The sequence below is a fragment of the Orcinus orca genome, chromosome X (genome assembly GCF_937001465.1).
Source record: "Orcinus orca chromosome X, mOrcOrc1.1, whole genome shotgun sequence".
Taxonomy (NCBI): domain Eukaryota; kingdom Metazoa; phylum Chordata; class Mammalia; order Artiodactyla; family Delphinidae; genus Orcinus; species Orcinus orca.
Genome location: NC_064580.1, coordinates 130,303,931 through 130,324,767, shown reverse-complemented (window position 1 = coordinate 130,324,767; position 20,837 = coordinate 130,303,931). Strand labels below are relative to the sequence as shown.

Sequence of the window (20,837 nt, the reverse complement as noted above, 5' to 3'; positions counted from 1 at the left end):
TTGTTTTTTTCCTTTTCGCATCTTCATTTTTCAATAATATGACTTTTTATAATAAAAAATAATGATCAAAAAAACTATTTCCAGGGAAGGGCAACTAGCTACAAGCTCTGGGATATGGCTTAGTGAAGCTGTCATGCTAACAGGAGCTGTGTGATGACCTGAGGTTAAGTGACCTGCCTAAGGTCATGCTTGGAGTAAGGGGTGAGCCAGAATTTCAGCCCAGCTTCTGATTTCTTTTGAGATTTAAGCTTACCTCTAAGCCTCCTGGAAGGTAAAGCAAAAGGCGAAAACACACTGGACTACACAACTCTAAGTGCCCCATTAAACAAAATACTGGTGGGACTGGAAGAAGAAAAACCAGGAGATGGACAGAGTTCATAGAGGCACAGGTTCGATCCTTGGCTAGGGAACTAAGATCCCACATGCTGCGTGGCATGTCAAAAAAAACCCCAAAGAAAGAAACAAAAACAAAAAACCACCTCCCTGAAAAAAGCTATAGAGACAGAAAATAGTGGTGGCCAGGGGCTGTGGCTTGTGGTGCTGGGGACGCTGCTAATGGGTCTGGGGTTCCCTTTTTGTGTGATAAAAACGTCCTGGAATTGGATGGTGGTGATGATTGCACAACATTGTAAATATACCAAAAACCACTGGACTGTACACTTTAAAGAGTGAATTTTATGATATATTAATTATATCTCAATAAAGCTACTAGGAAAAATCACTCTAAGGAGTTACAAGTGAAGAAGCTGAGGCTCATAAAGGTTGAGCATCTTCTCCAAAATGACCCAACAAATGGGGGCTGAGCAGGAACTTGAATTTGACCCCTACGCCCATGATCATCATTCCGCAGCAGCAGTGAAAGCTGGTCTGGAGTCCCCAGAGGCCCAATCCTGAAATAAGGCCAGGATGCACCTCTCTGTTACTAAAATCCTCGCCCTAGCAGTGGGGTGATGGACGTGTCATAAAAAAAAAATCCCAGGAATACACTGTCTCAGTGTGGGTTAGTTTTCAGCTGAGGTGGCATCCGGAAGCAAGCAATGTGTGTTCAGATGAGGCAACCTGGCATGCTGGAAGGAGCGTGCGAGCTGAAGACAGGAGCCCTGAGTTCTGGAACAGGATGGAATTAACTAGATGGTTCTTAGGGGCCTCACCAGCTCTATCATGAGTGATGCTCTCAGGATTTCACAAAAGAAAGCCTGTAGTCTACCGAGAAACAAATACAGGCAGAAACGGCTGCTGCTGGAGGTGGAGTGTAGGATGAGTTAATGACAAAAGGGGAGTACAAAGGCACCGAGTCAGGTAGAACGTCTGGAGACGCATAAATCTTGTCCGTGAGCAATTAAATCATCTACCTATTCAAGAAATGATTACACAGAAGGTACTCTGGGTGAAGTACTTAATGAGGTACTGGGGATGCAGGAATGAGGACAACACAGGGCCTGGCAGGAGAAGGCCGTGACATGGAAAGATCTGGGACTTCTCACCTGCTGTAGAATGAAGACAGTGGCTTCCTGGAAGATACCTCACCAGCATTCACGTACTCCTTCATAAAGAGAATCCCTTTGCTGTAGGAAAAAACACAGCAGAACAGAAAGAGGTATACTGGAAGATTCCAGGGGACTGGGCCTGACCCAAAGCAGGGGTCCAGGACAGGAAGGACCCCCATTTTGTTTGAAGGAAGTGCAGGAGCTCATGGGAATGCCTGGGCGCAGAGATGCTGGTGCTGTAGCCCCCGGCGGGCAGCAGAAGCAGGGAACAGGAGCTGCTAGGCTGCTGAGCCCACTGTGGACTCGGGCTGAACTCAAAGCCCATGACTACAACCTGCCATGTGTGGATGTGAGAGCGCTAGAAAGACGCTCCCCGCAGCCAGTGGTGGGACGCTACCCTCCTGAGACCTCAGTCCAGTGGACTTTCCATTCTCCTCTCTGACCTCGTTTTGTTTCCCTTCTGCCTGGGACTGGGGTCACCTCTAAGCGTCATCTTACACTGTCAAATCTCCAGCAGCAGTCCAACCTCTCCCTTCCCACTCTTGGAGCTCCAGGGTGAGCTCAGGAAGTTGCCTCACCCTGGACAAGCCCCTGGCAACTTTGGGAACAAGGTCTACCTCTCGATGGCCTCACCATGACACCAAATTTGACCCCATTTTCATGCTCTGCACTCCAGCCTGCTGGCTTGATGGCAGTAGGTGCTCCTCTGATCTCTCCTACACACACACACACACACACACACACACACACACACACACACACACACACAGTTCACTCAGCCTCCTTGTAATGGCTCCCTTCCTGCACTCTAAGATGGCAGGTGAGGACAGAAGCTCAGGCGAGGCAGCGGTTATGCGCCTCTTCTCACAACAGATAACGTGAGAGAGACAGACATAGGCCCTGACCTCAAAGGGATTTCTTTGGACTTCACAAGCACGTTCCCCAAGAAACATTAGCAAGGTCCAAAGGATGGCAGAGCCCTAGGAAGTGCTACCTCAGCTTCTCATTGGGAGACTGTGCAGGCCCACACACAGGAGTTTATATTAGGGGAACTTGGGCTACGCTCTGTGGCCCCTCGACCAATGGGCTGCTGAGAATCGGAGTAGGTACTAGAGCTAATATCAGGGAAGTAACGTGGGTCAAAAGCCGAGTCCTTTAGCTCCAGGGAGGAAATAGCCCACAGAACATCTCCCAGATTGTCCCTTCTTACCTGGTTGAGTTAGACTCCAATTCACTTGGGGAGCCTGGCACGTAAACCTGAGGCTGCTCAGAGGTGGCAGTGACAGTAACAGTGACCATACAGCTTGAGGGGTTCCTCGCCCTGAAAGAAGTGGAGGGAGCAGCAAGGGTGTCGACACTGAGAGCTGGCGCCTTCCAGGGTCCAGCAGGGTTATCAGGGGCTAATGCCGAGACGGCCACTTCAAAGAGTTTAAAAGAACACTGATGTTTTTTAAACAACCCTTGAAAATCACTCAGCTGTTTGTTCCTTGAGGCTCCTGAGATCAATGGGTAGAAGTACTCATTTTATAGATGAGAAAACCCAGGCTATGTGACCCAGGTTACATTGTAAGTTGGTGGCAAAACCCCAGCCTTCCAGTGTGTGCCCAGAACTATCCCTGCAGCCAAGGGCCTTGGCCCATGACTCACTTGGTTACAGCAGAGCTATGGGGCTAGCAAGGACTTGACAGACACAGCCCCGCTCACCTCCTCAGTGGGTGGGGCAGCCCCTTCCTGGAATGAGCTCCCTGCCCCCAACCTCCAGTCAAGTTTCTGGAGAGCACAAGGCTGAGGGAGAGAGGGACAAATGAATTTAGGTGTCACCAAGGAAGAGATGTGGATGGACCTCATTCTGGAAGTCACCTACCATAAGAAGAAGCAGGAGACTGACAGGTATAATGGTTTTTCTGAATCTCCACCCCTCGGCGTAGCACACAGCCCCTGGCTCGGAATCCAGTGCCCAGGACTTCAACTCGTTTAAGAGTGGGGAGGGTAGAGAACAATCATGACAGCACCTGCCCAGCTTCCCAGCCTCATTCCCAGACCATGTCACGTGGACCTGATCGCTCTCGTACCTTTGCACATGACACTACTTTCTCCTCCGGGAAGCCATTCCCAGAGTACCTGCCCTGTCACCCCAGGCTGGGTGAGGTACCCTGCCTCAATGTGCCCAGTCACCCTGTGCCTAGTCCTATGTCACTCTAGGACACAGGAATGCACCATGCAGACTGAAGGAGGTGGACGGGCTGGGAGGGGAGGCCCAATGGGAACGTGGAGAGACAGACGGGGGATAAAGTACAGGACCAGACAGTCAGAAGACGACTGAGTACAAGAGGAAGGAAACAGCATCCACTTCTGACTGAACAGCTATAGCAAGTGTCTGGCATCCTCTGACGCATACACAGCATGATAGTCGAGGGGACAGAAGAGCTGAGGGGGCAAGGAGACCTGAAGCACAAGGAGAAGCTGGCTTATCAAAAACGGAGAGGCAGCGGATGGGCTTCCCTGGTGGCGCAGTGGTTGAGAGGCTGCCTGCCGATGCAGGGGACGCGGGTTCGTGCCCCGGTCCGGGAGGGTCCCAGATGCCGCGGAGCGGCTGGGCCTGTGAGCCATGGCCGCTGAGCCTGCGCGTCCGGAGCCTGTGCTCCGCAACGGGAGAGGCCACAGCGGTGAGAGGTCCGCGTACCGCAAAAAAAAAGAAAAAAAAATGGAGAGGCAGCGGATATAGCACAGTGATTAGCAATACGGGCTCTGGACTGACTGCCGGGGTTCTAATCCCTGTTAGGCCACTGCCTGGCTGGGTGACTACTGGCCAGCTATTCAACGTCCCTCCGCCTCAGCCTCCCAACTATAGAGCAGATATAATAACAGCACCTCTCTCATAGGGTTGGTGTGAGAACTAAATGAGTGAGGACACATAAAGCACGAGAAGGAGGCCTGCACGTTCTCAGCACGCAGCAAATACTAACGGTTCCTTCCGTGGTGTTACTGCTGTGGTATTTGTCTGCTTCCTGAGGGCGTGCTTGGGGGCCTGGCCATCGTGTTCAGTGTGTGTATGGCCGCTACCTACAACTGGTTCATATGAAGTACTGGTATATCGTCTCTGGGTTATTCCCAAACTCATGACCACTTTGGGCAAAGATCTCTGTAGAGCTAAGAGAACACTGAAATGGTACCATACAAGGCACAGCTTAGAAATCCTCCAGCCCCACGAATGGCAAAGCACCCCGTATCCTTCTGCCAAGCCAGGTCTTCACGCTCCTTGTGGCTACCAGATACCATGGTTCTCTGGGCGCCTTCTCTCTGTCAGGTTTGGTGTAACAGATTTGGTGCTGTCAGCCTCCCATGGGCTCCTAGCCCATCACACCTGCAGAAGGTAGCTGGCATGCCTGGCGTGTTAGGGTTTGCTCTGGCCTACGGGCCCTGACAAAAGTCAGGTTCAGGCAGCTAGGAGTCCAGCACAGAGTGGCCCTTACCTGCTGGCCTGGTTGTCCACTTCCAGGTGCTGGTCAGGATTCCTGGGGCTGCTCTGCTGCTCGGGGCTGCTGGGGTCTGCCGGCTTATGGGTGGGTGCAGCTGGGTCTCCCCGGTCATCTTGCTGGGCTCCAGGCCTCCCCTGCCAGGCATCTCCCACCTGGGTGACCACATTCTCCTCCTCAGAATCAGCCGAGGTACTGAGGGAGAATAAGCCCTTGGTTACCGACTACACATCGATATCCCCTCCCGTGGCCATAGCAGGCTCCTCTCCCAGGAGGTGGGGCAGACAAGAGCCCGGCACGGCCCCCACCTCGGGGAGAGCTCGTGTCTTCCTCAGGGGGACCCCAGCGCCGCTGCTCCCCTCCCACCAACAACGGCTGTCCCCACGTGTATGACACGAAGCCTGAGCCCAGATGCATTTGTCACCCCCTCAGTCCAGCAAGCGGGGCGCGCCTTCCCTGCTGTCCTTGGCATCAGGCTCTTTGGGAGCTCTTCCTTCCTTCCTGGCCTCACATCACAGCTACCCCTGCACATCCCTGCCATCACCATCCCCACCCTGAGGTGCTTTGGAGGGCCTTGTTCTCAGTGCTGCCGCCTTCTCCACGTCCCGTGGGACGGCGCTGCTGCCTGGTGGCCTCAAGCACCCAAGATGTCATATGCCCACTGGCCGGGGCCAAGACTCAGTGAGATTATCGAGAACATGATGAGGATCTAGTTCACCATCACCTCGATCCTGGCCCATCCCGAACTCAACCCTCCTAACAGCATCTTAGGACAAGATCACACCACCAGCCACCTCCAGCCCTGGGGCTCTATTCATGGAAGTGAATCCCCTGGTAGGCAGGCAGGCTCGCTGCCTTCAAGCTGGAATAACAAGGGGAGTGGAGCTCACACCTTTCGGAGGGTACGCTCTCCTCAGATAGTGCCAGCCCCTTACCCCAGAGTGCCCGGACACACCCACCCCACCCTGCCTGGGACATACAGGCTGGAGCTAAAGGCAAACCAAGAAGGCCTTAAGAGTTTGCTTCCCAATTCTGGAAGCCCTGAGCTAGCTTTACCATGGACTTAATCGGAGTCCTGTACCAACCCATATCCCCTACAGAATTACGGTAACAGAAGTTATCCTCACCAAGTCTGTGAATAAAGCCAAGATTCCCCGCAAAGAGCAATTTGGATGTCCACTGCGACACATGGACAAGTGGATGAATAAGGCTCCTTCACCCTAGGCCTCAGAGCAGACTCACTACAATTACAGGCGGTATAACCCACCTAACCCATAACAAGGAAATCTTAGTAGAACAGTCACAGGAAGTCTTGCTGAGCAGTGTAGCAACCCAGAGGTCTTCCAGGCCCCTAATGAATTGCCTGGAAGTCAATTAGAGATAGGGAAGGTAATACTTGTGGCTGTAACCAGACCAAAGATCCAGAAACCTAACACAGCTACTGACAATTCTGGACACAATCACACTCTCTACGTGGAAGAACACAGCCCCTTCGACTCTTGTGCTACCTCCATCACACTCCTCCAATGGTTGACATTGGTCCGCGGTGAACAAATGTGGTTAAAGTTCACCTGTTCCTGATGCAGAGAATAGAAACCTGAAAATCCCAGACTCGCAACACAGAGGAAAACAGCATATGCTTTAGATGTAAAGTCTAATAACACAAATTTAGTGGGAAGAAGGTGAGCTAATCTATCTTATTAAATGAAGTCAGGCCAATACGGCTGGTAAAGGGGACCAGAGGCCAGCTTTCTGAGTGTCCTTAAATAGTTCTGGTGGAAAGAGACAGTCCTCTGGGACTGCTTTATTTGGCTGTAACTTCTTATAAAAGGAGAATCCAACATTTATGTAGTACTTTGTGCCAGGAAATGTCCTACATGCAAACGCATTTAACCCTCACAACAACCCTGCGTGGTAGGATCCATTACGGCCACTATTCTACAAGTAAGGAAACTGAAGCACATAGCTGAGTACGACACCCAAAACCACATAGCAAGTAACTGACAGAGCTTAGGTTTGAGCCCAGGCACAGGAGTCCGTGCTCACTATACTATACCACCTCTTCCTGTACCTGTACTGTGATGAAGCAAACCAAGTTAGACTAGGGTAGACTTCCTCAACTTTGGGACAGCTCCACTGCTCTGCAGGAGGTCCCTGCCCACCCCATTCCCCTCCTTCCCCCACCTCCTGGGAACAAGCCCCTTCCCCACGGAGCCCCAGCGCCCAGAGCAGCATCTCCGCCCGAGGTCCCTCGTGGTTGGAGGGTCGAGCCGCCCTCCCCGCGTGTCCACAGCTCCTGGCCCCGGCCAGCTCTGAAGGCCAGCGCCCAGAGACCACCGACACCAGGGCACCCCGCCAAACAGCCCCCTTGGCTCCTTGCGGGCACCGAGCTCCCTTCCTCTCTCCCGCCTCTGCCGGCACTGCGGCGAGGGTGCACACGTGGTCGGGGGGGTCTGCTTCAGCCCCAAGGCCGGTGGAACCACCCACGTCCTCCAGGCCATCGGGGGAAGGGCAGGGAGAGCCCAGGGTGCCCGAGACGGGCGGCCCGGCCCAATTGTGATCCTCGCGCGCCATCTAGCGGCAGGCGCGGGCACGACCGCGGGAGAAGCGCCGCCGAGGCCGCTCACGCCCACGGTAGCCATTTCGCTGTGTGGACGGTCCCGTTTCCCGACGCACACCGGACCAAGCTCGCGGCTGCAGGAAATGGCGGCGAGCGCAGGCGCACACTCGCCGAACGCAAACGCGCACCCTCCCGGAGCACGCACGCGCAGGCGCACACAGGACGATCTCTCCCTGGTCTAGACCCAAAAGCGTGCAGGCATGCGCGAGTCGGGGACGCACGCACGACGCACACGTTCTGTGACGGCGCGCGTGCGCAGGCGCACACTTCTGTGCCGGTGCGCGTGCACAGGCGTACAGTGTGTGCCAGCGCGCGTGGGCAATCACATTGCGTACTGGCGCGCGTGCGCAGTGCGTGCCGGCGCTCGTGCGCAGGCGCTCACATTGCGTGCTGGTGCGCGTGCGCAAGCGCACACATGCGTGCCGGCGCGCGTGCTCAGGCGCAAACGTTGTGTCCCGGCGCGCGTACGCAGGCGTACATGTTCGTGCAGGCGCTCGTGCGCAAGCGCACACGTTCTGTGCCGCCTGCGCAGGTCCATGCAGAGTAGGTGGGGACTCTGTCCACCTTTTTTTCTTCCCATTTCAGAATCTCCTGGCCTCCCATGACGTCGTGACAGCTCTAGGACAGAGTTTGTCAGCCTCACCATTATTGACATTTTGGACTCGATAACTGTGGTGGGAGCTGTCCTCTGCACTGTAGGATGCTGGGCAGCATCCCTGGTCTCCACCCACTATTTGCCAGTAGTGGCAATCAACAGTGTCTTCAGACATTGCCAAGTGACTCTTGGGGGGTTGGAGGTGGGGGAGATGCCCTTGTTTCAGAACCACTACCCTAGAACAATTGAATCTAAATCTCTCCGCGTGGGTCACAGGATACTTAAAAAACAAACAAACCACTTCTCAGGTGATTATCAAGTGCAGCCAGAGTTGTGAAACACTGATCAAGAAAGTTTGTTTTGATTTTGTGAACTTTTAATCAAGAGAAAATTAGTTCTAAGCCTGGGCTCTACAGTTAGCCAGATCTGAGCTCTGTTCCTAGCTTTGCTCTTCATAGGAGCCCACCGTTTCCTCCACTGTCAAACTGCGTAATAAGAAGCCAGATCCTTCCCCAGGTTTGGGGAATGTTACACGCGATTGTGCAGATGGCATGCTGTACACATTAACCATCTGACAGTTACTGGTTCTGGGTCTTGAGAATAGGCTCCAAAGAACAGAGTTCATAAACTAGCTTTTCAAAGTTTTTCCTGGGGTTTTTCTTAGAACCTCTTCAGTTGCGACTCAGCTCTGCCATTTGGAATCCCTTGACAAGTCAGTTAACATTTCTATGCCTCAGTTTCCCCATCTTATCAATTTCACAGGGTTGCTGGCAAGAGTAAAGCACCTGGCAGAGTGCACTATAGGTGTCAGTTTTTGTTTTCACTCTGTTAATTGTCAGGGCAATTTGAAACAAAAAAGTCACATAATAGGGCCTCATACCTTAGAGATCCATTACCCACCCCAGCCCCAGCATCACGGTTTATGTAGGGGTGACGAATGTAAAAACGTAGCTGTAATGTGGTGTGAAATTGCAAACATTCACTCACTTCTTAAACACCTAAATCAGACTGTGTTCCTCTCTGGCTTAAAACTTGAAAGAAGATCCAATCTCCCTCTCATGGCTTTTACCAGGGCACGGTTCCATCTGTGGTCCCCCTCACCGGGTAGGCTACTTTATGCTTTGGAACTGCTAAGCGTGTTCCCGAAGCAGGGTTTTAAGTCTGTGTTTCCCTATCTGCAGCTCTTTACTCCTTGCTCTTCCTAGAGTTGTTGGTTCCTCCACTCATCTAAGCAGTACCCTCCTCACCACCATTACTCTCTATCTTAGCACCCCGGCTATTTCTTTCAAAGCACTGTTCTTCCCAGGAGTCACAGAGACCTGACTTCCAGTCCTTTGTTATTCATTATTAACGATATCTGATAGAAAAGGCCACTCAGCCCCCGCCTACCTTGAGAAACCTCATGTTCCACGCTTAGCTACTTACAGTGCCCAGTAAACACCAGGTTATTTGGAGTCCTTTGTACATCCTGTACCCTTTGCTTGGAGAACTCCTATTCACCTTTCAAGATTCAGCTCAAAAGTCACCTCTCCCATGAGGCTGTCCTGGGGCCCCCTTCCCCTGTTCCAGTCTGGACCAGGTTTTGCCCCCCATTAGCCCTGTCCGATTTGTCTGTGTACTCGTCTCCAGCACAGAGCAGCTGCCTTCCAAGTAGTTGCTGACTGAAAGAGCGGTTGACTTCCTGACTATAGAGGACTTCCTGGCAGAGGCCAGAGGTTTCCAGCAGGGGCTTCAGCCCTCGCCACGTTCCTTGGGCCAGCTCACGGGCCTCACTCGCCTCACCTTCCCAGCCAAAGGCTAATGCACACTGGAGCCGCCTCTCTCCACCGCACGAGCTCAGCACTGTTAGCTGATGCCTTACCCCTTTGGGTCCGTCTCCATGTCCTCCAGGTGTGCCGGGCTGTTGCTCTTCCTGCCAGCCAGGACAGCAGAGGGAGAAGTGGCACCAGAGCTGAAGGAGGAAGCACACAGACCTTCTGAAGCCTCAGACCAAAGGAGACTTGGAGCCCAGGTCTTCCCCTTCCAGCTGCATTCTCACAGGAAAGGAGGACCTACATCTGGCCATGACCAGCTTGGAATTCCTGGGGAAGTGTCCTCCTAGTTTGGGGTTCCAGCATCCTTGCATGACCTACACCTCCCGGGGCTCTGTGGGAATCTAGAACGATCGTTCCTTACTAAATGTTGCACACACCCACAGCAAAATGGCCACTTCCCACTGGTGGACTGGTAGAGGAAATAGGGCAGAAGCCTGCAGCCTGGGAATGCACAACCTCCTCCCATTGCACCTTTGCACCTCCCCAGCCACCTCCACATGCTCCCTGGGGCTGAGCCCTCTGCTGCCGGCTGGCTGTCCGTGGGATTCTTCCCACCGACTTCTCCTAGCAGGGTCTCTTCCCAAGCTACACTTCTCAATGCCCTCTTCTCTGCCTCCTCAGCTTGGGTCCCTCTGGGTAGGTGCTGAGTTGTCTGGGTCCCCTGACTTATCACCTGTACCCACTCCTCCACTGCCCCTGGTGGGTGGGTTCGCCTCCCAGCCTTCTCTGTCCTGCAGTGATCACCTGATGTGAAGATGGCATGGAGCTGAGAGGTTCAAGGGGGACCCTGGGGTGCTGGACGTGAGGATGAAGCCTAAGGCCGTCTGGCAATGGGATTGGTCATTGAGCAGTTGCCCCACCCTTACCTGGTGGCTGCTGGTCCAGGCTTATGAGGCTGCGAGTTGGCACTGGGCACCTCCTGATCATCCAGCAGAGGGGTAAAGACAGCAGGTGAGCACAGCCTGTGGAAGGAGGCCAAGGCCGGTCTTGGTTCAGGACTTTGCGTCTTTATGTCTACACCCCCCGAGAGGGTGGCTTCTGTTCCCAACAGATGCTGGGCACTAAGGAGTTCCTCAAGTGGTTGCTTGGAGTACAGTACTCACTCACATCCTACAGCTGACTGACACCAGGACAGCGTGGCCTCGTGGTGAAGTGCACACTCCCTGGGGGGGCACATTACTCTGATTCAAATCACAGCTTTATTAAGCTTCTGGCTATGTGACCTTGGGCATATCAAGTGACCTCTTTGGGCCTCAGTTGGATCATCAGTGAAATGGGGTGACAACTGTGTCTGCCTCACACATTTTCTGAGAAGATTATCACTGGGCCCTGTGGCCATTTGTAGAAGCAGCAACCCTTTGCAGTCCGTCTGTGCCCGTCAACTTGACACAGATTCGGTGGGTGCTGTGTTATGCAGCCTTCCCAGGTATCGGCTGAGTTCCATGTCTCTCTGTGACTCACAGCATGCCGAGCAGTTACCTGTGCGAGCCAGCACCCTCCACTTGAATAGCATGCGTGCTAAGAGTTCCTCGTGTTTGTTTCCACACCCACTTACACCAGTTGCACTTGCAACCATAATCACTGAATTCAATTATTAAGGAAACTCATAAAAATGAATGGAAAAAGAGAGTGGGTGTTTTTTTTCATGACAAACAACCTTTTCTTTGCAAAGACCATAAAAGCAAGTCTCTTGAAAATCATTGTCTACAGAAGAGACAATGTAAAAGACTGTTAAAAGTCATAAAAGTCTAGAAGATATTAAGATAATTTTGCAAGTTAATATGAGCTTTGGCTTCATTTTAAGGAAACAATGCAGAAAGCAAAGACTTCATTTTTCCGAGGGGGTAGAGGCAAGAAGGATGTTCTGGCCCAGTCATGTTGGACCAGAGAATGGAGTCAACCTGCAGGACCGTGCTGGCCGGCACCGTGATGCAGACCGCGGGTGTTGGGCTCTTCCACAGTCCTCCCCACTAGCGGGAGCTCAGAGAACTGAGGCCCCGGCCCCGTGGCGTTTCCCGGCACCAGCTGAGGCACAGTGGGCAGACGCTGGGGCCTGTCATCCTCTTCCCGTGTTGGCTTGTGCTACCGATTTGGAAGTCGGGCCTTGGGGGTCCAGGCATCAGTTGCAAACTAGTAAAGTTAGTCAGGGCAAGGGGCTCCCGGTGGGCTTGGGCGAGCAGGGGCAGCTGAGAGGGCCAGTTGGGAAAGCGGAGATTCTCTCCTCGGCCAGACTGCTGTAGGGCGGGGTGCCGGCTGGCAGCGTGCCTTGGTGGCTCTCTGTAGACACCGGCTTCACCATTCCTCCCTGGCCATCTGTTCTGAACCATAAGGGCTCTAGCATGGCTTGCAGCTGAACTATCTGTGCCAACATCTGTACACCTAACCTTTGTCCCCAGGGATAAGTCATGCTTGGTTTGGAACCACTTGGGGACAAGTGGGACCTTGCCACTCCGCATATCACCTGAGAAGATGGCCCCTGACTCTACCCAGGTCCAAGAAGTCAGAGCCCAGCTAGACACGCTTGCCTCCTACTTTGTCTCACTGGGGCCACTGCTTTTCCGCTCACTGAACTTGAGAGCAGAGCTGGCCAGAGGAGGAAGGTAGAGGAGGCTCTGGGGCTTCTGGAAGGGATGACGAACCGCCTTCCAGCTTGCCCTCACAGCTCAGCCAAGAAGCAGGAAGGCAGCGATTCATCCATCATTCCCTCCTTCCCCACGTGTGCATCCTGCCCGCCCAGGCCCACCCTCGTGCCTACCTGGGAGGAGCTTGAGAGCCAGTGGAAGAGGGTAGGAGAAGGAGCGAGACTGAAGCAGAGGTAAATCTCAGAAGTGGAAAGTCCGGGGACAAAGGATGTACTGGCGGCGGGAGTGCCGGAGATGGGAGAAGCAGTAGACGGGACTATGGGAAATGGCCAGTGCCCCGCCCCCAGCAGCCCAAGCAGCTGTGGCGACTTGACCAGGAACAGGAGAGAATCAACAACTTGGGGCCACGGGCCTCCCTCAGGTAGCTCACCCTCCTCTCCCAGAGCTGATGTCTGCTCCAGCCAAGCCTTCAGGTGTGGAGCCCGTGGCTCCGGATCCCACGTTGCCATCACTTGATCTGTTACGGGAAGAGAAACATTTGCTGGCTGATTGGGTTTCCGTTGAACTCGTATGTCCTGAGAGTGGGCGCCTTCAGCGGCCACCCTGCACTGCTCCAACTGAAGCCAAGCTGATATCAGCAATATTTCTGCCTTTTTTCCGAACTTGATGGGCTGGGAGCAAAAGTGGAGCCAAGAAACAGAGCCCAGGGCTGAGACAGGCTCCCCGAACAATCCTGGGTCCCCTTCCCTCATTCCAGTGCTGGGGCTCCACAGGGCCCAGGGCTGCGCACTAAGAAGACAGTGGCCGGCAGACAAGCCTGTGGGCTCTTATCCATTACTTCCTGTTCAGGAAGTGCCCAACTGTGAGCGACTGGTCACCATCCCCAGGCTCCCCTGGTCTGGCTTGAAGGACAGGTCAGTGGGATGGCTGTGGGGTGGCTGGCGCACAAGCAGCCCCTCTGGACTCAGCATCCCCTGCTATCATTCTGCCTCCTATCCCTGCACCCGCTCCGCGTCTCCCTTCGCCTACAGGCCACCCTGGAAGGCCCTGTTAGATGCTCTGCTGGGGTCCACGAATCCTTTGGTCACTGACTTCCTGAAACCTCCAGCTTGGTGGCCTTGCTGGCCTAGAGTTTTGTCCTCCTCTGCAGCTGGCTCCCTGAGGAATCTTGGCAGGGGCCTGCCCTTCTCCAGGCCTCATGCATTCCTTCATTCATTCCTTCAGCAGATATTCATTGAGGACCTGCACTGCCCCCGACTCTGGGGACACAGTGAAGAATGGGACAGTCCTGGTCCCAGCTCCATCCACTGACCTTGGATGGGGGGGCCACGTGGGCTCCGTGTCCCTGCACTGAGTTACCTTTCAGAGTCTGCACCAAGGCCCTTGAAGGCCCTTTCACCAGTCAAGTCTCTCTTGGGCTCTCTGGGGTTGGGGGCTTCGTTGTCCTTGGAGCCTGGGGAAGACCTATGGTGGAAAGAAACATACGTTAACTACCCATCAGCCAACCATACTTAGGTGGGGGCAGTTACCTCATCCCCAAATGCCAGCTTTTTCCAAAGAGCGCAAAGCCTGACATTGCAGGATTGGCTAATTATCAAAATCTACCAACAGCTGCTGTTGACTGAGGGTCAGACCCCATTCTCATGACTCTGAGTGCATTAGCTCTCCGCATCAACCCCACAACATGGTCACTGTTCTTATCCATGCCCACCTTCCAGATGAGCAAACTGAGGCACAGAGAGCCTGGAGTGACTTGCCCCGAGTTCCACAAGTAACAAGGGGAAAAGCTGAGATTTAAACCCAAGCAGTCTGACTTCAGAGTTCCAGACTATAATCTTCTATGGTGCAAGACTGATCCTAACTCCTGATTCAACCTCCCTCTGTTCTCTCTGAGGTCATCAGGGAGCCTCATGGTGTCAAACCCAACAGAGACACTCCCATCATTCTCACCATTCAGGACCACTGACCCAGTGGGCCACTCCCGCCTTCTCTCCCCCATTCGTCCATCATGACTCTGTGTCACTGGCTTAAATGTTCCATCTGCATGCTCTGCCACCTACCTTGGTCACCTCCTCTGCTCCCATGGCGTCAACTGTCATTCTTCAGCCAATGACGTCTGCCTGTTCCCACCTCTCCTCTGTGCTCTGACCCGTACCCTCACTGCTTCCGGGACTGGCCCTCAGGCACCTCACCCTCAACATGGCCAGAACTGACCACCCTCACCAGCTGCCCTCAGGGGAATGACCAGGCAGCTGCCACCTCCACGATACTATCTGTGCTCAGTTTGCCGGCTCCTCTCTCCTCGAGTCCCTTGACTTTGTACCCCATGTAAATATCGACGTTGAACCCCATTATTTCTGCTCTCATCCCTCCGCACAGAACATGGAAATCTCTTGAGCCCTGATCTCTCTGCCAAAGCCCCACCAGAAATCCTCAAAAGCCTCCTGGTAATTTGCATTTGGATGCCTACAAATAAACTCATCATATAGTCATTTGAAAGTACTAAGTATTTATAGCACCCCTTCCTGCCCCCTCCCCTTAGTTCCCACTACTGTAGTGACTTATGGAGCAAAAAGCGCAGGGAGGGAATCAGGCAGTGGGGTGGGAGTCATGGATCTGCCTACTCTTGGCCGTGTGGCTTTGAGGAAGTTACTTAAGCATTCATGGTCTCAGTTTCCTCATCTGTAAAATGGGCATAGTGATTGCATCTACATCCTGCATGGGGACACGTGTTAGGCTGTTTGGGACAGGGCAGGGCTTAGTGAATTCTAGCTTTCCCTCTTTCTTCCTTTTCTCCAACATGACTTTCCTGCTGGAAAGTGGGGGAGGGGTGCTCCAGAGGATCTCCAAGGGCTGTTATAGCTTTGTCACTCCCAGACAAAATGCCAGAGGCCTTATGGGTTGTGGAGGCCTTATGGGGCGCACAGCACAGACCTTCCTGAGAGACAGCCTGGCTTCCTGCTGCATCTCTCAGGGTCACTTTGCCCCTGTTTCTCAGGGACTGGTCACCTTAGGGAAACCAGTGAAGCAGCTTCCAGTGTTGCCTTATTAAAGACGTTGTCACACTGGGTGATTCTCAATCATTCCAGCAATAAATGCTCCTGCAGTCCTGTTCTGGGCCAGCCAGGCCTTGAGCTCTCCAGGAGCTTGGAGTCCTTGGGGCAGAGCCATCTGTGAGTGGAAAACTGTGACTCCGTGTGGAACACTCTCTGGTGGAGGGATGAACACAGCGCTGTGTGAGCTCAGCGCGGAAAGCCCCTCACAGGCGCTGCCTCAGAAAGAAACACAAGCAAAGGAGGTGCTACAAGGGGAGACATCTGAGCTGAGACTGAAAAGTGCAGATGGGAAAGGGCATCCTACAGCCTGCGCAGACGAATGGCGCTGGGGGAGGCTGGTGGGGAGGGCCCAGGGAGGAAGGGTGTACGAGGGGAACCTGGGGAGCGGGTGGATGAGCCCCGCCGGGCAAGGTAGAGAGTTCAGGCTGCGGAGCCTAAAGGGGAGGGGGCATTGCAGGGTTTTTCCCCAGGGACTGGCATAGGACTACTGCTGCCCTTTAGAAATGGCACCCAGGTAGAAATATGAAGGAGATTCTGGGATGGAGCGAGTGATGAAGGAGGCCTGGCCCCAGGGGAAAGGCACTAGGGACAGAAATATCTCTAAAATAGAATGGACAGGACTCAGTGTCCGACTGCGGCGAGGGTGTAGAGAGGGAGGGGCCAGTGAAGACAGTCAACGGCCCCAGAGATCGGAGCTCCCACCGCCCCAAGGATTAGCCTGGGCTTATGCTCTGGCCTCCTTCCCCAGACGCTGGCTTCACAAGGTGGGGTCCCAGTCTGTCGGCTTCACTGCTGTGAGCTGGGTGAGTAGCTAAATGATCAGGAGTCAGAGCCCCTCCGGGAACAAGCGGCCCCTCCCTGCTCGCATCTCCCTTTGCCCCCACCCAAGCTTCCCTGGGGCCCAGCTCCCAGCCCCCCGAACCCTGCCTGCATGTTACCTGACTGTCTGCCCCCTACCTTGGGGCAGCGGCTGGGCCTGCTGTGCTCCCTGCTGGTTGTGCCCCCCCGACCCCCTCCCCTGTCCCTTGAACTGTCAAGGCTGACCTAGTGACCCTGCCCTGTTCCTGGTGCCTCCTCCCCCCCAGCTGCTTCAGTGGCTTCACGGGGCTCTGCAAAGCCCAGATCCCCACCCAGCACGGCTGGCTGCTCCCATCCACAGGGCCCAGAGGGTGAACCATCACTTCCAGGGGCTCCTGGCACACGCTCAGCATCTCACTTGTGTCTGCATCTGCCCCCCGCCAACAGGCAGACAATCAGCAACTTCAGCGGGTCCCCAGGGCCGGGTCTGGTCTCCCATGGACCAAGTGCTCGCTCCCCAGGACTTGTGGAGTGAAATGGGATGGGGGCAGAGAACCCAGGTGGCTCATGTCTCTCACCAACCAGCCCCCAGGCCTCATCGCTTGCACCCTGACCCTGCTGCCCCCAACTCTAGAATCGTGTGTAAGGAGCCCAGGCAGCAGCAGGGCCCCTGTACCTCATTTCTTCCAGGTCTGGGGCCACCAGGCGGAGTCCCGCCCCGGGTGTTGTGATCTGCAGGCGGACAGTCTCCTCACCTCTTGCGCTGTGACCAAAGGAGAGCGTCAGAGAGTCGGTGGTAAGAAAGGCCTCCGCTTCTCCATCTGTGCTGGGGATCCAAGGGTGTCCTCTCTGAGGAGCCTCCTGGCTAGTGCAGTGGGACACCCAGACCCATTGCCTTCGCCCCTCCCCCTTGTTTTTTCTCTCTCGTCTCCTCTTTGGGCTGAGCTCGGGCCACTGACCTCCAGGTCCCAGAGGAAAGGCATTGGAGGACCCCCTCACCAGTCTCCCATCCTCGACCCCAGCCCCCTTCAGACCGTGCTGCTGATCAGTTGCAGAGGTGTGCCCTGCCCGTGGCCGCACTGCAGCATCCAAAGTGGCTATCTGTGAGTTCAGGGGCTGACGGGAACGGGTGATGAACAAAATACCCAGGAAACCTACAGACCGAATTTGGAGTGAGAGCCGGTGGAAGGGGCATGTGGGAGACTCAGGGGATGAAGGTCAGAGAGAAGGTGCCGGTGAGCTTGAGACCAGGGAGGATCAGACAGTCTCAGCCCTCAGAGGCTGGTCCGAGGGTGACTGCACACAGCCCTCCAGTTCCAGTGTTTTTGGGCCCCCACTGCAGCTCCTGACGCCCAGCAGGACCGGGCCGTGGTGATGGCTAGGGCTGGAGAGAATCTAGAACTCCCTGGCTTTCTGGGGTTCCCCCTCACTCCAAACCACACCTACCCAGGTCCACATCACAGACACTCACTCTTTCCTTTGGTTGCACCTGGCCACTGGGCTACAGATGGGGGTGAGCCCCAGGTCTGCCTTGGTGAAGCCCCAGCCCAGCAGGGGGCAAGATGAGGGCTGAGTGGCATGGGCTGTGCACCCGAAAAGCGAAAAGCTCCACGGAGGAGTAGGCCAGCCCAGGCCAACTGTGGGCATATACGGGTAGGAGGTGGAGGCTGGTGGGGGACTTAAAAGCAGAGACCAGATTGAGTGCGGCGAAGGGAAGCCACAAGATGGGCTTGAAGTGGGGATTCGGGGTGGGTCTTGAGATGATCAACCTGGCACGTTAGAAAGGACACTCCGGGGTCCCAAGAGGAGGAGGGGTGGGGGGTACAGGGTGGAGACAGGGACTTGAGTCGTCCGAGTAGTCCCCCTGGAGTTGACCGTGGCATCTGGCTCCAACCTAGACTAGGAGCTCGTGGAGGCCAGGTCGGTGGGATGCTCATCTCTGCCCCTCCTGGACACTGCAGATGACCAGAGGAAATGGAAGGGCTGCCAGAGACAGGGCCTCTCTGCACATGAAAGACCAGCGAGGGCCTGGTGCACGCAGGTAGCTCTGACCTGCGCCTGTCTCCATGATAGCCACGAAGACAGCGTAAAGCCCCGGGCTGCTGTCGCTACTCTGTCCCATTTAAAGCACATGGTGCCAGGGAACAAGGACACGTCCCACTTGGGGACATCACAGGCAAGTAAAGCATACCTTCTCCCTGGCGTTTCTAGCTATGTCAGAGGGGAAATGGGGACCCCGGCTGGCGCCTGTCCCTCGGCACCCTGCTCCTGAGCGATTTCTTCTCAAAGGCCCAGCTCAAATGGTACCTCTTCCAGGGGTCCTGTTACAGGTTGCATTGTGTCCCCGCTAAAAGGTATGCTGAAGTCCTAACCCAGGTATCTGCGTGAACGTGACCCTATTTGGAAATAGGGTCTCTGCGGAGGTAATTAGTTAAGATAAGGTTGTACTGCAGTAGGATGCATCCTAATCCAATATGACTGGCGTCCTTACAGAAAGGGGACATTTGAACACAGACACACAGAGGGAAGACAGCCACGTGATGATAGAAGCAGAGGGTGGAGGGATGCACCTACAAGCTAAGAGGCGCCAAGGGTTGACTGCACTACCAGAAGCTGAGAGAAAGGCCTGGAACAGATTCTACCCCAGAGCCTTCGGAGGAGCACACAGCCCTGCTGACACCTTCCTTCATTTAACTTCTGGCCTCTAGAGCTGTGGAAGGACAACTTTCTGTTGCTTAATCCACCCGGTTTCTGGTACCTTGTCACGGAAGCCCCAGCAAATTCATACAGAGGCAGTAGCTCCTTCTCAGGCACCCACAGCGGCATTTCCCTCTGAGACCAGCAGGTGCCGATGTTGGTCTCTCCATTTGTTGAAGGGCCCAGCAAATCAGGAAGCGCCCAACCACACCAGCACCCAGGCAATGTGCAAAGGGCTTTATGTGTACTATCTCATATGGGATTTGGGACGGCCTCTGGAGGTACGTATCACTGCTCCCTATTTCACACATGAGGACACTGGGGCACAGAGAGGTAAAGTGACTTACTCAAGGTCACACAGCCAGTACAGGGCAATGCCAGGGTTTTGCCTTGTGCCAGAAGCTGTGCTCTTACTCACTGCTCCCCAGCCCCTCTGCCAGGCAGCATGTTGGGGCCCAGCCTCCAGGCCCCACCTTGATCAGGTGGGGCAGAGAGCCACGAAAGCCTGAGCGGCGCTGTGATGGGGCAGCAGCCAGGCCTGGGGCTCTCACACAGGCCAGTTTCGCTGACAGAAGGTATCTGAGTGAGCTCAGTTTGGAAGGTGGGGAAATGAGCTGAACCCAAGAAACCAGCCCCATGGTGCCTGGAGGGAGGGCCATTGCCACAGGTGAGTGGTGGAGGGGGGAGGGGAGGGGGCTGATGGTGGAGACAGGAGCTCAGATTTGTACACTTGGTGCTGAGAAGCCTTTGAGGCACCCAGGCAGGTCAGGGGTCCGGAGGAAGACAGGGCATCCTTGTGCGGCACTCCTTCTGCTCCCGTCTGAAGTCCCTGAAGGGTTTGGTGCCTAGACAGGGGAGCCCCTCCTAGGTGGCTGAGAAGCTGACCTTCAGACCCAAGCCAAGGGGGATGGGGCAGGGACACGCTTGTGGAGGGGCCTGGGGACCAGGCTGTGAAACTCTCCTTTCCTACTTTGCCATAAACCGGCCTCCAGAACTGTGAGACAATACATTTCCACTGTCTGAGCCACCAGTTTGGGGGACTTCGTTATGGCAGCCTGAGCAGGACAGACAGCCATCTTGCTATGACAGCAGGTGACGGGTAGTGAACATCCAAAGGAATATTCTGGAATAAATGTTAAAATGCCTCTCAAATGAGAATATAGCACAACCTACTTCCTCCTCCTGTGTTCTTTCAGAAGGCATCTGAAACCAACATTAATCGCTTTCTTTTATTCAAAAGAGAAATTAAGGAGAATTCAGAGATGTGCATTGTTTTTGCTGAATCGTGTCCCCTCCAAAATTTGTATATTTAAGTCCTAATCCCCAGTGCCTCAGAACGTGAGCTTATTTGGAATAAGGTCGTTGCAGATATAATAAAGATGACGTCATACTTGAGTAGGGTGGCCCCTAATCTAATACGACTAATATCCTCATAAGAAGAGGAGGTCAGAGCACAGACACACAGAGGAAGACCTTGTAAGAGGCGCAGGGAGAAGACAGGCGTCTACACGCCAAGGAGAGAGGTCTTAAGGAGAAACCCTGACGACACCTTGACCTTGGACTTGCAGCCTCCATAACTGGGAGACAATAACTGGGTTACTTGAGTCACCCAGTTTGTGGTACTTTGTTACAGCAGCTCTGGCAAACTAAGCCCCCATGTTCCATCAATCACCACGTCCCATCAATGCTACCTCGCGAAGAGCTCTCAAATT

At 54.4% G+C, this 20,837-nt stretch overlaps 1 protein-coding gene across 8 annotated transcripts in view; it reads right to left on the bottom strand.

The window, feature by feature from the left end:
• Positions 1-393: 393 nt before the first annotated feature.
• The window catches only part of ZNF185 (zinc finger protein 185 with LIM domain), a 240,939-nt gene continuing 220,495 nt past the window's right edge, over positions 394-20,837 (bottom strand). For 3 of the 8 annotated variants that reach the window (XM_049705030.1, XM_033413550.2, XM_033413555.2), the window contains 8 exons: positions 17,105-17,191; positions 13,934-14,038; positions 13,005-13,094; positions 10,859-10,954; positions 10,040-10,129; positions 4,961-5,158; positions 2,698-2,808; positions 397-1,565 (listed from right to left, as the gene is read on the bottom strand). In XM_049705030.1, coding sequence (XP_049560987.1) covers positions 1,481-1,565; positions 2,698-2,808; positions 4,961-5,158; positions 10,040-10,129; positions 10,859-10,954; positions 13,005-13,094; positions 13,934-14,038; positions 17,105-17,191 — 862 coding nt within the window. In that variant the 3' untranslated portion in view covers positions 397-1,480. Of the gene's footprint in view, positions 1,566-2,697; positions 2,809-4,960; positions 5,159-10,039; positions 10,130-10,858; positions 10,955-13,004; positions 13,095-13,933; positions 14,039-17,104; positions 17,250-20,837 lie in introns of all 8 variants that reach the window. The other 5 variants (XM_033413554.2, XM_033413552.2, XM_033413556.2 and 2 more) reach the window with 5 other exon arrangements.